Source organism: Pyrgilauda ruficollis, unplaced genomic scaffold (genome assembly GCF_017590135.1).
Source record: "Pyrgilauda ruficollis isolate IOZ18807 unplaced genomic scaffold, ASM1759013v1 scaffold25, whole genome shotgun sequence".
Classification (NCBI taxonomy): domain Eukaryota; kingdom Metazoa; phylum Chordata; class Aves; order Passeriformes; family Passeridae; genus Pyrgilauda; species Pyrgilauda ruficollis.
The window spans coordinates 11313230-11329923 of record NW_024523822.1 but is presented as its reverse complement, the minus strand read 5'-3'; the positions used below and the strand labels follow the sequence as shown (position 1 = coordinate 11329923).

The window sequence follows — 16694 nt, the reverse complement described above, 5'->3', positions numbered from 1 at the left end:
ACATTAACATATGCTCTAAGAAGATAATTATTCTTTCAGGCACCAAAGCCATACACTCAATATTGGAGCAACTCAGTCAGTATAGTAAACATGTTCATCTGGTATCAGTACTGTGCTGTCCAAGATTAAACCATCCATTTTCACAGTCATCAGGAATGTGTGCCATCAAACATTTAAGAAGATACAGAGAAACTAGTCTCTTTAATTTGCCTGTCAGCATAAGTCAGACATAATGCACTATGCAGTAATACTGGCTTAGCAACTTAATCTTTGTGATTTAGACAAGTCCCATAGACAAGGTGGTATGTATAAGAACAAAAAACCAACACCTCTCCCATCCTGGGTCAGTCCAGATGGCTCTGGACTCTCCCAATACTCTGTACAAGGATAACAGAAGATGATATTTGGAAAAATCATGCAAGTTTGGCCACTTTCTGTGGTCTATTTCCCTCATACTTCCCTAGGGTCTGCAACTGTTGCTCAGTAATGTCAGCATCTGTTTATGGGCAAGTTGCCCATGACTGCTCTTGTCTATAGACACACTGTCCATGTTCCAGCACGACAGGCAGAGAGGCAGTGGAGTATCCACCCCTGAAGACTGTCAAAATTCAGCAAGACAAAGCCTTGGCTGTTCTATCTGGTGCTGGCTGAGGTCCTGCTTTAAACAGGACACCAGACTATGCAACCTTCAGAGGCCTTTTCCAGTCAACAAGTCTGTCGAAAAAGTGCTGCACAATATCCAAACAAACTATTCAGATGTATGAACAACATTCTGTTACTTCAGCACAGAGGTTACATCCTGAGCAGCTAGGGCTCAGACCCTGTGATCACTCAAAGCACATATAGAGTTCACAATATAAAGATTGTGGAAGAAGTCCCAAAAGAAACTGCAGTGAGTCAAATTTAACAAGTAGATATACACAAATCTTAGTCTGTAGTTCTATATGCAGACTGTGTTTTGGGTGCTCACAGAAGAATATTCAACTATGGTCAAATTGGCAATAATACATTTTAATACTGAATTAGATTCAGAACTCATTTTGATGATGTGGTGGATTTCTACTCTCATTATTATTACTCTTGTGAAACCCAGCCCACATTCCAAATCCTGCTTCACATATAAAGCAATCTTGGCTTAGCTTTGATATTCCTGCAAGATCACTTGAAGAAAATAGGAGAATAAAACACCACAGAGCAAAATTTTTGGGCATCACAAAATGCAAACACATACAATCACTCACCACTTAAAATACAGACTTCATTATTAAAATGGGTAGATTGCTAATACAGTTTCCTTTTTTAAAAACAACATAACTTACAATGACAGCCAGTTTCAAGGGATCAGACATAACACAGTGAAAGATGTCTAAGAAACACATTTTTCTTGATCTTTTAGACAAGTGAAAGACATGTAAATGGTTCCCTTGAAGCAGAAGAAACAATCACAGTATACTGCAATAACTCAACAGCTCACAAACTATTGCCAAGCAGCAGGACAAGGGGCAATGGGCAGAAAGTGATGCATGGGAAGTTCCACCTGAATATGAGGAAGAACTTTACTGTGCAGGTGACCGTGCTCTAGAACAGGGTGCCCAGAGAGGCTGTGGAGTCTCTCTCACTGGAGATATTCAAGAGCCGTCTGGACACAGTCTTATGCCATGTGCTCTGGGATGAGCCTGCTTGAGCAGGGAGATCAGACCAAATAACCACTGTGCTCCCTTCCAACCTTGCCAAAAGGAGTCAAGCACAATCTCAAAATTATTTGTGGGGAAGCAGGCTGCAAAACATATTCCAGAGTGCCTGAGATGGTTTTAAAGACTCATGCAGATGCTGACATTCCAGATGAAAATCCAAAAAACCAAAATATTCAGGGGAAGACACTGATAAGCCCCATAAAAAATTCTTCACACTCGGCATGCCTCCTCCCTCTCCAAACTGGAAATCCTTTCTAAGTCAGGATCCTTCTAAACAATCTCTGCTGAAATTCCAATGTAATCCATTGTAAGAATTACATTTTTCCTAAAGCATTTACTAAAGCATGCCTTCTTCAATACTTCCTCTTATGGGAAAAAAAAAAAAAAAAAGTAAGAAAGAGTTTAGGCAGGTAAAGCAGGTTAATTCTTTAGAGCAATTTGACATCAGCATTAAGGTAATGCATCAGCTTAAGCTTATTGGTCACTGTGAGCATTTGTAAACTTGGTAGCCAGCCACGTAAGCAAAAGACATAAACCACAAATAAACAAACAGACCCTGCTTTGGTAAAAAAGCATACTTGATTTTTTTCTGTGAAAGAAAACTCACCGATGGTGTAATATCTCTTCAGGTCGCTCCTCCGCGGGTTGCGCCTTTGGGTGTTTGTGGTGTTGTCCTGCTCCTCCTCGGAAGCCGCTGTCTGAGCAGCAGGCAAAGGTTTGCTGGGCTGAGGCGTCTGAGCTTCTGCTGCCACTGGGTTGCATCCTGGCCCACTAATATCCACCGACTGGGACTTCTTCTTTAATCTAAAGGCAATTTAAGACAGTAAAGTGTCACTGATCACCATTCTGTACCTAGATTATGTGTAGAATAACAGTTATATTCTACGGCTCATTGCACAATAATTCATGCATGTCACAGCTGAACAGGAAACAGCAGTGATAAATTAGGCCTTGCATCAATTACCCCTTTCAGGTTCTGCTAAATCTGCTAAATCAGTTACAGCATGTCCATCCCCCATGTGGCTGCAAATAGTAAAGTGCCCTCAGATCAGCCTGCAGAGCTGCTGGAAGGATCAGTCCCTAATCTATTTCCAAGCCAAACTGCCCACCATTACCCTATCATTAAGTTGTTTGGTTTAAGTTTCCACAGATGAGGGGAGTACAAAGAAATTAAATAATTTGCACAAAGTTGCTGAAAACCTTGAGAGAAAAGAACTGATGCATGATCTTCTGAATTCAGATGTAGCTCTTCAACTGCATTTCACATTCTGCAATATTTTCAACACATTGTTTCTCAAGAATCCCACTAACCTCAGGTATCATTTTTGCACTGCAATAGCAGTGGACAAGGGAAAAGAAATACTCTGTTCTGCAGAAGAAATGAGTGTTCAGCTCATTACTGACAGATAGGTACTGTATGAATTATTAACCACTATTCTCTGGACCCGATCATCGAACTAGTTTCTTACCCCTCTAGTTGCACACACATCCAGACATAACATCACAACTTGTGCACAAGTATATTCTGATACATTGTCAAAATCCATTTTAAAGCGGAGGCAATGACATTATCACTCTCAACTCCTCCTCAGATCTAGACATTTTATCAAAGTTCTGAGGGAAAGACTTAACTAACTTTCAAACCTTTGGAGTGGGGTGAGTACACCCCTGTCACTGATTCACCATAGTTCTGAAGTCTCCACTATCTCTAGCAATGTAAAATAGAGCTTAGTATGCTGCTAAGGTTATTGAATAGAGACAAATTACCTGCTGCAATGAAGTTCACAGCATACACATTCGATTTTGTCACTACTTTTCTTAAATTAGGTCTCTATAAATGTATATAGCTGACTACATGATTTGATCCTGGAAATAAAAGAGGTTTACGACATTGCAGTGAGATATTGATTTGAGAGGAAGGGATCAACACAACTCTGAAATTTTGAAGCAAGTGAAGTAAAATGATAAAGTTCTGAGATGCTAGAGGATAATTTTATTAGGCTAACAATTTAATGCTAAGCATCTCCCCCTTAACTTTGCATTTCCTTATTTTTCAAACATTTTCTCCGGGTATTGGCTGCAATTAAACAGCATAGACTACTCCACTGAGCATGGAATCTGCTAGTTTAAGATATTAGCTGATCAAATATTGTCATAATAATAAAAACTTCTCTAAATAGATTGTAAAATACACAGGTCATGATCAGCCTGCAGAAGTTACGTTAATGTATCAATGTGTATATAGAATATTATGAATTACACTATGAGGGCAAAATACCTATACTCATACAGAGTATTGCTTAGTCCAGGGAAAGGACTAGAAGTTAGAAAATGGGCAGTTAGAAATTAACTTCTCTATGTGATTCAATAAGACTACTTTCACTAGAACCTATTTCTGAACTAGTTCAGGGTGTCTTGCATTTGAATGAGTGGTTCTCAGCTCCAGTGACTCCACACAAACAGTTTGGGTTGACAGGGACATTTTTCACTCCTACATATAAGAAAGACTGTACTGCATCATCTAGACAAATATCTCCACCAATTCCATCAATGGACATCTTTCCAGCCTCCAGAAGATTCTAGTTTATGGGTTTTCTGAGTTAGACACTGCACCTTTGGAGTTACATTTCTTGGTTTGTCTTTAATTACTCCAGAAATCTTTTAAAGTTCTGAGGTAGGCAGCATCCAGCCTTGATGGTTTCTAGTTTAAGTCTGCACTGCGTTCAGACAGCAACACCAGTAGCTTATTTTAATCACTTATAAGAGTGACATTATGAGAAACAATGAACAACTATTGCTCCACATAAACCAGCTGCTTATATTTGCTCTTGCGGCTCAAAGAGCCCTAGAAATATAGGATAAAACTGTCACTGTGATAAAACTATCCTTACTTGAAGGGTCTTGGTCAGTGGACCCTCACATGGAGTCAGTGGAGACACAGCTTGGGATAAACTAACAGCACTATGAGCGCATACATATAAAATCAAGAATGGGCAGGGCATCCTCTGAGTGAGCATTGTGTGAGAAGAAAAGAAAGCTCTTTTGCTTGAAATTATGTTCCTGAAACTGAGACCTTGTTTTGAACACTGCTAGCTTAAAGCCTACAGCTGGTCAAATATATTTACCTAAAATGAAGGCTGGAATATTTCAATGAATTATTAACAGTAAAATTCTGTTCTATCATAATGTTATTCTGCTATATTGTTGAATATTCCATCTCTCAGGTGATATAAAAAGTCTTTATAATTCCTTACCACTAGGAACCTTTGAAGATTTAAAGGATGACTTTTGAGAAGAAAAGCACTAGTTTTCAAGAAGTAATGCTCTACCTCAGACCACAGCTTTCACTGTGATTGCAGGGTATTGCTTCTGTGTTGTGCAGAATAGCTGTGGGCAAAGAGGCTGCAAAGTGTTCAGCACCTCTCCATAATCCTGAGGCCCCCGATCAATAAGGGTACATATGTCCTGCATTATGCAAGTCTATGTTCTGCCCCAAAGGAAGACAGCAGGTGAGTGGAAATAAATTTTACAAATTGAAAAATACTGTTATGATTTATACTTTCAGCTGTGTTATGAACACATTCTTCACCAACAAGGCTGTCTGAAGGACAGTCTAATTAATAAAGCTGTCTGGAGGTAGCTAATAAAACAGCTTTCTGCACTGTGGGAAACCAGATTGTTATTACAAATACACTGTCTATTCTTCTAGCATCACATAGGAATAAAGGGATAGTACCTGCCATTTGCACAGTAAAATTTTCACATGGCCTTTTTGAAGTGACTTATGATTAATAAATGACTTGGTTGAAATGCTTGTAGCAAATTAATGTTGAAAAATTATCTCTTGCAATTGAGAATAATTTAAAAGTATGACTTCCAAAGAAATAGGAACCAAAATTATCAAAGCAGGACCATGACAGCCAAGCAAGTGCATGTAATATTGTCAAACTGCTCTTGAGAGACCATGGTGACAGTGCTTTTGCTGGCAGGAAAGACACAGAGTCTGAATTAATCCAGACTGCAATAACAGGATCAGCTGAGTAGGACACAGGTTCAAGCAAGGACACAATTTTATGGTAATGACTTGACAAAAAACAAGCAGTTTACTCTAATTCATCTTTCTTCAGCCCACCTTAATTGTAAATTGATACAACTATGGCTAGCAAATAGTTTGGAAAAACACTGCAGTCTTTAAACTGTATCTTCCGTAGACCACATGTCTTGAAAGTAAGTCTGAGTTCTGCATGCATTTTGAAGCCAAGAGAATGAATTCTCCATAAGCCTGACCCTTCTTCAACACCCTGCTCTATTACTAGCTCTGTGTTACACTTGGTTTTGGGTTTTCTGCTGGGTTTTTCATATATATTACAGCTGTACATTTGGGTTGGAATGATTTATTCCTCGTCAGAAAGGAATCTGAACATGAAATGCCTTGGGATCGCATTCCTCATTCTTCCTTTGTTTCAGGCTGCTTGCTTGTAGAAAAATAAATGAAAGTTATAAGAAGTACTGTGGCAAAACTTTTTATCTTTTATTCTATGTATTTTGTAGCAGCCTTCACCTAACTTTTCAACAATGGGCAACACAGTCTTTCAATATTGCCTGGTGTGACACAAAATGCTGCTGCTTCAGCCTCCCAGCTGACAGCCAGATAATGATGGCTGCAAAGACAACACTGCACAGCTGGGGCTGGGAAATGCTTGTCTGACAGCAAGGACAAAGTCCTAACTTGACTGAGATCTGAAGTAGAAGGGGCAAAAATTTCCTTTTCTGCAACTATGCTTAAATCATAGTAACTCTAGGGAAGAGAAAACCATGCAATAAAACTAAGAAAATCTGCATCCTTTGGGAAATGTGGAACCCTGACCTGGTTACTGCTGCTGTCTTCTGGCTACCGGCAGCTTTTGTGAATTTTGGTTGTGCTCACCTTGGGATCTTAGAAGACACGGTGTTCCTACCAAAAGTGGCTTGTTCAGAGGAGAAGCTAACATGGAATAACTCTGAAGGACCAGCTGCTGACAAGTAATCAAGACAACACATCCTAGGGCCAAAGCTGGGGTTACCCAGTGCTGGTGACCAGGTCTGTGTTTGCTTGGAACACAGATGAGCAGCACCTTGGTTTGACACAACCCTGTTCAAACACACCTTTGATGCACCTGTTTGTGTAGTTCAGTTGCACTATTGCTAATAAGCCATTAAACTCCCAATTTCTTCATTTCTATCTCACTGTATTTTCCTAGGACTTAATGCTGCTCATCCCAGTAACTCCAGCTGTTGAAAACCTTCTATGCAGCTTTGGTACCTCTACTCTACTGAACAGAGGCACAAAACCCAAATCTGCCTCCCAGCACCCTCTGGTTACTAATCACTGACGGTGCTCATCAGCTAATCCAGGAGGAATGTGCATCTCCAGGCTGTGTGATATGACATCCCTGTAGGTAGACACACTGACTAGCTGTTGAACTTGCACTTTATTTCTCTGCCCTTCCTCTGCATACAACTGCAAGGTTTTCTAGTGTGTCTTAGAGCTCCCCAGCAGCACTTCCCAGGAATGGGTCACTTTGAATGGTTTCTTACCAGTTCCCGCAAAAAAAAAAAAAAAAAAAAAAAAAAGTCATCAGGCACTTGGTATGTATGGTAGGCCATACATATAGCAAGTCCTGGGGCTAGTGAATCACCCAGAAACTCTACTGTAGAATTTATGAGCATTAGGATTTCATTCCTGGGGCATTCACTATCACAAACCTATTCCATTCCTAACAAAATCCATGCTTTTTTTTGCTTTTTTTTTTCTTTTTTTTTTTTAATATTACAATGTCAAACTGCATTTTTTTTTTAAAGAGGATGACAAAAAAAAAATAAGTCATTATTTTCTAAAGAGACCTTGAAAGCACCTAAAACCTTCATGGCTAGCAGTCCAGACTGAAATAAAAGGGAAAAATAAAAAAAAAAGAAACCATTTATGGTAGAAACAAACAGCCAAAAGAAGCATCTAAGGAGCTGGGAATCTGCACAATTAAGTCTTTGCAAATTTCTAAGTTAAAATCCCTTACTGCAACAAAGATTTGGAGGAAAGCCTAGCTCATTCTTATCTACCGAGTACAAAAATCCCCTCTCTTTGCCCCTTGTGACTATTGCAGAGATTTTACTATGCAGTTAATAGGAGAAGCAAAACCTTGCATTAGAAAAGTGACATTTGCTCTTCAGAGATGCATTTACAAATTTTGAATGCTCAGAAGAGCTGGTTATGAATTTGATTTCTTTGTAGCAAGAAATGTGATTCAAACTGATGTCGACAGCCAGGTTTTATCTGATTTTGAAAAAAAAAAAAAAGAACAAAACCAGGCAAACTTCTCTTTTAAACCCAGTACTACAAAGGCCTGACAACTTAAACACAGGAGAAGTCCTAACCCCCTGATGTCTCCACAGAGAGCCCCCAAGACAGTTATTTTATTCTGCTGTGGACACACTGGTTATCCCCCACAGGCAGGACAGAAATCTGCATTCGCACATGGTTGGGGCACTCTTTGGCTGCTTTGGCAATGCAGAGGGATCAAGCAAAAGGCTTGTGGTCTGCAGACAAGCTCCACTTACCACCTGACACTTCTGCCAGCCTGCAGCATGAGGCAGTGCCATGGAGGGCTGCTAGAAAATCTTTTGTTTGATGCTCTTGAATATCAGCTGGTTATGGCTCTGGCCATCCCCTCCCAAAAGGAATAGAGCAGAATTAGACTGGCACAGAAGAAAACATCTATGATGATGATGAGTTGGTTCCTCATGGTAAAAGGTGAAACAGAATGTGGGAAGGAATTACCAGCCAGGAATTACTGGGAATCAGCCCAGATGTCTCTACAGCCATCAGCAATCAGAAAGAGGGAGGCAAATGGTTTTACACCAATGGAAATTGCAGAAGAACCAAAGGAAGGCAAGCAACATGTTTGGGGAAAATACAGCTAAGTACTTCTTTGAATGGTACGTATAATTGCATGACAGAAATAATTGTACAGACCAGGAATATCACTGGGTACAGAAAAGAAAGACACGAGTCAGGCAGAAAGCATCCATTAGAGGCTATGAAGCATGCAGGTACTTCAGGAAACAATTTCCCTGAGCCAGGGATTGCTGGAAGGTGGAGATTTTTCACAGGGAAAGAGCCACTCAGTGCATGCTCCATCTTTTGTATTATCACTAATTATCCACTACCAAGTACTGCAGGCAACCGAGTGCAACAAACTTGCAATTCAAATCTGAATTGGCCATTATGAATTGCAGAGAAGAAACCAAACACCACAAAGCAAACTAGAATATAGGACGGCGCTAAATCAATGTCTCACAGTAAACAAACAAAAACTTGCAGAAAAGCCCTTCAGTTTGTTCCTCGACGTGTTGATCATGCAGCAGAGTTTTCAGAAAATGCAAGCAGCATATGAGATCATTTGACGGCGCAGAGCAAACACAACGTGATCTTTACATGGGTGGCGATGGGAAAGGATTAGGAATGAATTCACACCTACTCAGCCCACAAAGAAATTCAAAGTGGCAGGTATGTATTAACAATGTAACACTGAGCCCAGCTTCAGCAAAGAAAGCATTGCAGGCCTGAGAGCGGTGTGAAAAAAGAGGCATTTCAATATTGTATTTTGCTTTATACTCTCAGCATTATGTATTTGAACAAGTAGGGGAAGCATACAAAACACCCTTTTTTTCCTTTATACACATTACTAAAAATTACCATGCAAAGACACAGCAATTGTTAATCGTCAGAGTACCAGAAAGCAAACCAAAACCACCTTTTTTTTGGTGGCCACAGCACATGCAGGAAAACTGCCACCATCCCTCACTCTATAACAAAAGACAATGTCGAACCAGAAGTTTTGACCAGGCTTCAGGGAGATGAATAGTATCTAAGTAATTGAAAAATAGCTTTTTTTTTGCTGTGTGTAACAGGCAAATCACACCCTTTTAACAAGATTTATAGACAAAGTTGGAGCCTCATGGGTTTCAAGGGCACATCACAGAATAAAGAGTTACAAAAATGAACACAAACCTTGTGATTATTCCTGGGAGCATGACAGCACTGCTACAGGTAAACCCTTGGAGGATCATTTACAGAAGACATATAGATTGGTGGCTGCCAGGTTAGATCCATGAATTCCAAGCAGGAGAATCCAGAATCCACTTGTGGTTCAAGTGTGACAAGGCATTTTCACTGCCTGGGAGAGAAGCGTTAGTGAGTCCACGGGCAAAGGAGTCAGAGCGCTCTCCACACCACACATGGGCCTGGAGATGTACATCCAGGAGGATGAGGCATGGCAGGACCAGGGAGGGAGGTGATGATGATGATGATGGAGAGGAAAATGGCAGCAATCACACTAAATACATAATTCAACTCAAATAGTCACAGCATATACAATTCATTCTTCTTTTCCTACCTGAGACTGTGCAAGGATTAACAGCTCAAGAACATATGGCTTCTCCATGGCTGTATAATATTTTACAGCTGCTTTACATGGTGGAAATAATATGCTCTGCTACTAAGGTCTGTGTTTTGTCAGGGATGAGAATTTCTTGATCTTTCTTTCAGAATTTTGAGAAGGTGGGTTGCAAGGCTGTACTATTTGCTGACAGATATCTTGATTCTGGACATGTTTTAGAAGAGACGTGTAAAGTAAATTACTATTTTGAATTTCACTATTTTGTTAATAGCTGCTATACTGTTATTTAAATAACTCCCACTAGTTCCATTTTCACAAAAGCTCTTCCAGTGCATTATGCAAATCTACTTCAGTACAATTTTCATGGGTCTTGAAATTTCCAGCTCTGTGATATTCAGCACAGAAAAATTTTGCATAATGGTTTAAAAGGGATAATGATTTCTATTTCATTCTTGTTTGTCTCATTAATGCTGCAGAATTGTATCTATTGCAGCTTTATTTATAAGGATGGATTCAAACTGTCCAGACTATTTTAAGGTTGTATCTCTAAGGAAAGTCTTTACTTCACCTGGTTAGAAGTTTCTGAAATTGCTTTTTTATAGGCTATGCAACCAGCAGCCAGATCCTATTTCCCTGAAAATTACTGTGAGATTGTCACACATCCTGTACTGTGGAGGATCACATTCCACACTACCATCTTCCCTCCCATACACTGAATTGAGAGTTTTCAAGGGCCAGTGTATCCAATGGTCTGGGAGCTTCATGCTATTCTCTTAGACATACAGAATACCCTGCTTAAAGTGAAGCTGTACAGACTTGTAATATTTTTCCATGTAATTAACTTTGTCATAGTATCAGTTATTTTCTATGCTAGCTGCAAGTAATTTCTACATCAAAAAAGCTGTTTTATCCATGGACTTTAATTCAGGCAATTGCATTTACATTTCTGATTCCAGCCCTATGCTTGACTGTTTTCTGAGTTGTTTACAAGTCAGCTGCAATATCCCTGGGCACTTAATGTTCCTGAGATTGCTGTGCTATGCATGCATTTATGTAGTCAAATTTGGAAGCAAAAGGGCCTTTTAACTTCTCAAAGAGATGGCAGAGCAGGTTGAAAGTTACAATGCTCTTACAGTACCACAGGTTTGTGTGTTATAGTTCTACCATCTCAACAAATAATCATCAGCACAGCAGGCAACCACAGCTCAGGTTCAAATAACATGCTGTGGATATGCTTGTCACAAGATATGGAAATGCAAATCTGCACAATCTTCTGCCTTTCCCAGTAAATGATACAGCTTGAAACAACTTTAAGACCTCATTTGAAATATAAAACTAATTTATACGTCATTATTATCTCTATTCGATGAGATATAAATGGGATAAGACATTCTGATCTCACCACTGAAAACTCAGTGAGGTACAAAGGAATTTTGTGAAAGGGGAATTGATAATAAATCATCAGTGATTGAGATCCAGCCAGCAACATCTGAGCCCAGGCAGATACAGCAGCCCTGAGGCTGCAGTGCCTCCAGTGGGACCTTTTGGTCTGGCCTTCCTCCTGCAGTGGGCATCCTGCTCTGTCTCCTGACAGCCTCTGCCTTGTCACAGGGGCTGCTTGGCAGCTGAACACCAGCCCTGGGGCCAGAGGCGCAGCGAGACACAAAGCCCTTGGTGAGGGCTTAAGACATGCTGCAGAGTGCAAAGAACATGCTCTGTGAGCTGCCAGCAGATCACAGGGCTGAGGAGGGGAGTCAGTCCAGGGCAGCAGAAGCACAAATCTCACAATAAATTATCCAAACTCTCCTCATGCTCCTTTCCAAACGGAACATGCTCTTCCTCGAGCCACAAGATTTACCCTTGTACTGAGGCTGAGGTGCCCTTTGAGCAAAGTCTCTATGAGGAGGCAAAAACATCTAGAATTTCTCCTTGCTAGGAACATAAACTGGTTCTCAGAGTGTTCTGCAGGATATAATTATATCGGGTAGATCTCTGTGGAGACACCTAACTTGTCAAAGGCAAGTCACAGACTAGGCAAAATGAGAAATTTTTCCTCATCACTGCCAAAGCAGAATTGATTTTTTTGTCTTTCAACTTATAATAAGTCAAGTATTTTGAATAATAAGTAGCATTTTAGCATTTTAGTGAAACATGCAGAAAACATATAGACAGTATAAAATGAGCTTTATATTGCTTGGCTTTTTTGAATATTTGATCTATACACCACATCCTTCATTGAAAACATGTTAATTTAAGCTCTGTTTACTTGAGAGAGTTTCACCAGGTACTGGGCACACAGGTTTAAAAATTTTTGTCTTGCTCTTTTTGTACTTCTTATTAATAAATCAGGTTAGACTATACTAGTTAGGAAATAAAAATCTTCACAGATACAGGAATATTTTATTCTTAAGACAAAATTATCCTCCTACCCTTCTGTCAGGAGACCCCCCTGCTGTAAATATTGAGCTCTGATTTGGTACAGCCAGCCTTCTCTTTTCACCCAGGGTCTTTAACATGGCCAAGCAGGTACTGGCATTCCCAGCAGAGCTCCCAGAATGGCCCAGAGTGCTGGGTGGGGATGCCAGCCCATTCTCTGCTCTTTCAGACACTGCAGCTGCACAGGAGCTGAGATCCAGAGCCCTGGTAAGCGCCCACCCGACACCAACAGAAAACGGGAAGTCTGTTAATGGCACCTTCTGAGAAAATGCTATCTTGGGCATATATGTTTTCATTTCTTGTCATCCTAAGAAGTAAGCAATGCCCCTTCACAAGCTGACTAATAACAGGTTGTACTGAGAATCTATATATAAAGGAGAAACATACTTGAGAACAGATAGGTTGTGAAATACTGCTTACTTATTTAAAAACAAATGGAAAACCCACACAACTATCTTGTTTCTTGGTTTTGTGGAAGTAGGAGGAACTTTTTCAACAACTTTTTACTTTGTGTTCACAAGAGTATAAAGGTTGTAAAGGTATTTCTTTGTTTTTACCCTTCAGGCACAGCCCACAATGATGATGATACACCCCCTTGGCTGCAGAAGGGACTGAGCTCCAGGGGAAGCTCTGCTGCACCAAGCAGCAGAAGCCACAGGAGACACAGAAGCTGCAGGAGTGGGAGCCGGGGCATGAGCATCCCCAAGAGAGAAGGAATTGGCTCAAGCAGGCACAGACATGTGCTTGCATTGCAGGTGCAATGATCAAAGTACATCACTGGCTGCCAGAAGCCACTGAAGATACAGCTAGCAGATTTCCACTAATTTAAAATACACATCTTCAATAAAAATGCCATGATTCATTTGGATTTTTGCCATTTAATGGAAATAAGGCACTTTTAGACTAAAGAAAATGTTGTCACCACCAGATCTCCTGCTGGGAGGCCATGTCTGTGCACAGTGCCAGGGCTGTGGGCTGCTGGAGGTGACACAGGTGTCCCTCTTGCCTGAACTTCAAGCAGGCGGGGTAGACTTTCCACTTACAGCTGTCACAGAAAAAACAAGTATGTCCTTCAGTACTTACATAATTCAGATTTATATAAACATGTAAGATTCTTTAAAAGGTGTATATTTTTAAAAATCTACATTTTAAAAATATTTAAGCACACCAAAAGATATTTTTCAGACTTTTCCTGAAAAAATCTGTACCTTGTTTCTATACCACATAGTAATAGTTTAGCATTAGGAAAGGATATCACCTAAGAAAGGAAGGTACTCTTGTATTTTACAAGTTATGAGGTTCATTTTGTTAACTACAGACCAAAGGCTTCATTTTTAATTTTTGTGTTTAATAAACCCAGCTTGAAATAATGTACTGCAGTTATCAAGTTTGTCAGCATTTTTGCAGAAGCTGAACTTTCTTCTGTTCTGTTGCCAGTCAAATTAAAATAGAGAGCAGCACGATGAAGTGTGTTACTGCTCAGTCTTTAATAAACTACTTGTGTATTCCTGAGTCTCTCCCAGCTTCCTGACAGGGCTACTGATTCCATGGCATCCTTAGGTCCCTGCCTGATGCTAAGGCCACCAGCAAGGTGGTTCAGCTGTCTCCACCATGGGAAGGAGGTGACCATCAATGCACCCCATGGCTTATCGAGAGATACCATCCAGCCTTTTTTTACACGTGCGACCTAAATCTCCAGCTGTCAATTTTAATGTCAACAATAAAAAGAAAGATCTGACTTGCAGGAGGTGAAGGTACCTGGGCTCTTCTCAGCATCCTACTCTGGCAGAACTGTATTTCTTGAACCAGCTGTGGAGGCAGGTCACAGCTTGCCAAAGACCACTCGCCTCAGTAGAAACATGCACATGCTGAAGTTCAAGAGCAGACAGCCTCTTGCATCCTTCTGTGGAGTTATCTACCACCCCACTACACCATAAAAACACTTAAATATTAAAGTACTGATTATGCTGCAGAGCATTTAGAAGCCTTGTAAGAAATTGCTTGAATAAACATGAAATAGTTGATGCCTGAGAGGCAAGAATGTGCCCAGGATGATACAAGCATGTTCAGCTCCTTGCCTTAAGGCACCGATCTTGGAAAGCAAAACATTTCTTGCAACACCAAACAAAAATGATCCCTCACAGCTTTTCCCTTACTTTTCTTCAGGACACATCTTGCCTCTGTGTTCCTGCACTTCAATGAACTCCCCTGGTCAGCAGTGTTTGAGCTGTTGTGTTTTCAGTAAGAGCGCTCTCTGTCAGGAGCATGGGGAGGATTTTTGGGACTACAGTGCCTGGGCATGCACACTGCAGTAAACACAAGTGTTTTATTCATTCCTTCCCAGAGATTTACAGAGGAGCTGCTTGACACTTAGGAGCAGTTACCACTACAGTCTTGGTCGATCGAGCAGGAAGGAATGTGCTCCTGGCAAGAAGTGGAGAGGAGACACCCAGAAGGGCAGTGTCACCCTGCAGTGACAGTGCAAGCAGTTTAAACGAGGTGACCAAGCTTTATCCACAGATTGGGGATCTTCTTAACCTTTCAGCTGCAGATGGGAGAGACACTGGGACAAAGAAGGGAAGAAGAGGAAGGAAGGGGAAGACAAGCAGCACTCCGGGCAGCCACCTCTGCCTCTGTAAAGGCAGCAACAGCTGCTGCCCAGGCTGCAGCTCGTGTACCCTGGGAAGGGCCTCACCACCACTCATGCCCTTTCCCTGCAGGTGGGACTCACAGGCAGCACATACTGACATTCAAGAGGACAGTCTAAAGCTATAATTCAGTTTCAGACCGAAGTAAAGACATGTCCTCTCCAGCAGACATGGATGACCTTTCCCTTGAACCACCATTTAGATATATGCCTGTGACAAGCAACAATCTTTTCCTAATTTTTTTCTGCTCACAGTGATATGAAATAGAGTTGGAGAAGCATAGAAACAAGAGCCTGTATAACACAGCTGCCCTGCAGTGTTTTTTATTTTAATTTTTAAATCAATAAGTCCAGAGAGCAGAATAAGCACTGCAGCTACACCCACTGCCAGACACTGGCAAGCTATAGGTACAGTAAATGACATTACTGAAAGAAGAATCCAATCAAAAAGCACTTAATTGAGGTTTATCAAAGCACAGTGAAGTTTTGGTTTTATTTTTTTTTTTTTTTTTTTTTCTCTAGTCCAGAACAAAGAACACCTCAAGGCTGGTGTGTGGCTGACATTGCCAGGTTAAGATCCCCATGATCAAACATAAGCCATCAATGGACAGATGAACAGAGAAATACAGGAGATGAGGAGTTAGTGCCTAACAGTGTGGGAAAAAGAAGCCAAGGAGAGATTTAAACCGTTTCAAAGGATCAAAACCAGAGCCCAGAAGACAAATGAGGCTACAGCATGTTAAATGAGGCAAGTGAGTTTGGAAACATTTGTGTATTTAGCTTCCTAACTAGAGCTCAGCTCCAAGGCAGAAGTGTTAAACAACCACCTGATCAGAATTTGTAAGGAAACAGCGTACAAGCTAAAACATGGAAACTGCATTTAGATGCATGCAATAAAACTGTCAAGATTTTAGAAGTCCTGTTAGATAAATCAGATGCTTTTTGTCTAAATGTGAATCAGTAAATCACATTTCCTTTTCAGGAAGTATTGGCAGTATTTCAAGATGTGTTTAACTAATCTCACAATGCGTGGTTTTTTCCTTGGTTAATCTTCTATGAAAAGGAGCTATTAGAAAATCAAAATATTATGGCTAAGCCTTGCTAATTGCTCTTAGGCATAGAAAGGTAAAACCTCTTTTGCCTCACATGTGAAAAATGTGAGAAATAGGAAGAACTTAGGAGTATAACACAACAGAAGATAAAAATAAGAGATTGGAATCCATTCCCTTCATGCTGTTCAATAGCCCCCTGTATATATATACACTTAGTTCAGATCCCAGTAAATTTGGGGGTAACTTCTGACCACATTAGTGGTAGAACACATCTATTAAAATCTTTACACAAAACACAAAGAAACAGACAAGGAAAAAGGCAGTAGAATTGCTCACTCTCCTGCCCATCCAGACTGGATGGAGGCACTGTTTGTACCTACCCTCACTGAGCACATCCTGCTGTACTGGATGGATCACTCTGCTCCAGCTG

The 16694-nt window shown here is 40.6% G+C and overlaps 1 protein-coding gene across 5 annotated transcripts in view; it reads right to left on the bottom strand.

Moving 5' to 3' along the window:
• OXR1 (oxidation resistance 1) overlaps positions 1 to 16694 on the bottom strand; it is a 257574-nt gene that overhangs the window by 127536 nt on the left and 113344 nt on the right. For 3 of the 5 annotated variants that reach the window (XM_041470768.1, XM_041470773.1, XM_041470771.1), the window contains exons 2-3: positions 9742 to 9907; positions 2302 to 2498 (exon numbers count right to left, since the gene is read on the bottom strand). In XM_041470768.1, coding sequence (XP_041326702.1) covers positions 2302 to 2498; positions 9742 to 9800 — 256 coding nt within the window. In that variant the 5' untranslated portion in view covers positions 9801 to 9907. The remainder of the gene's footprint in view (positions 1 to 2301; positions 2499 to 9741; positions 9908 to 16694) is intronic. The other 2 variants (XM_041470770.1, XM_041470775.1) reach the window with 1 other exon arrangement.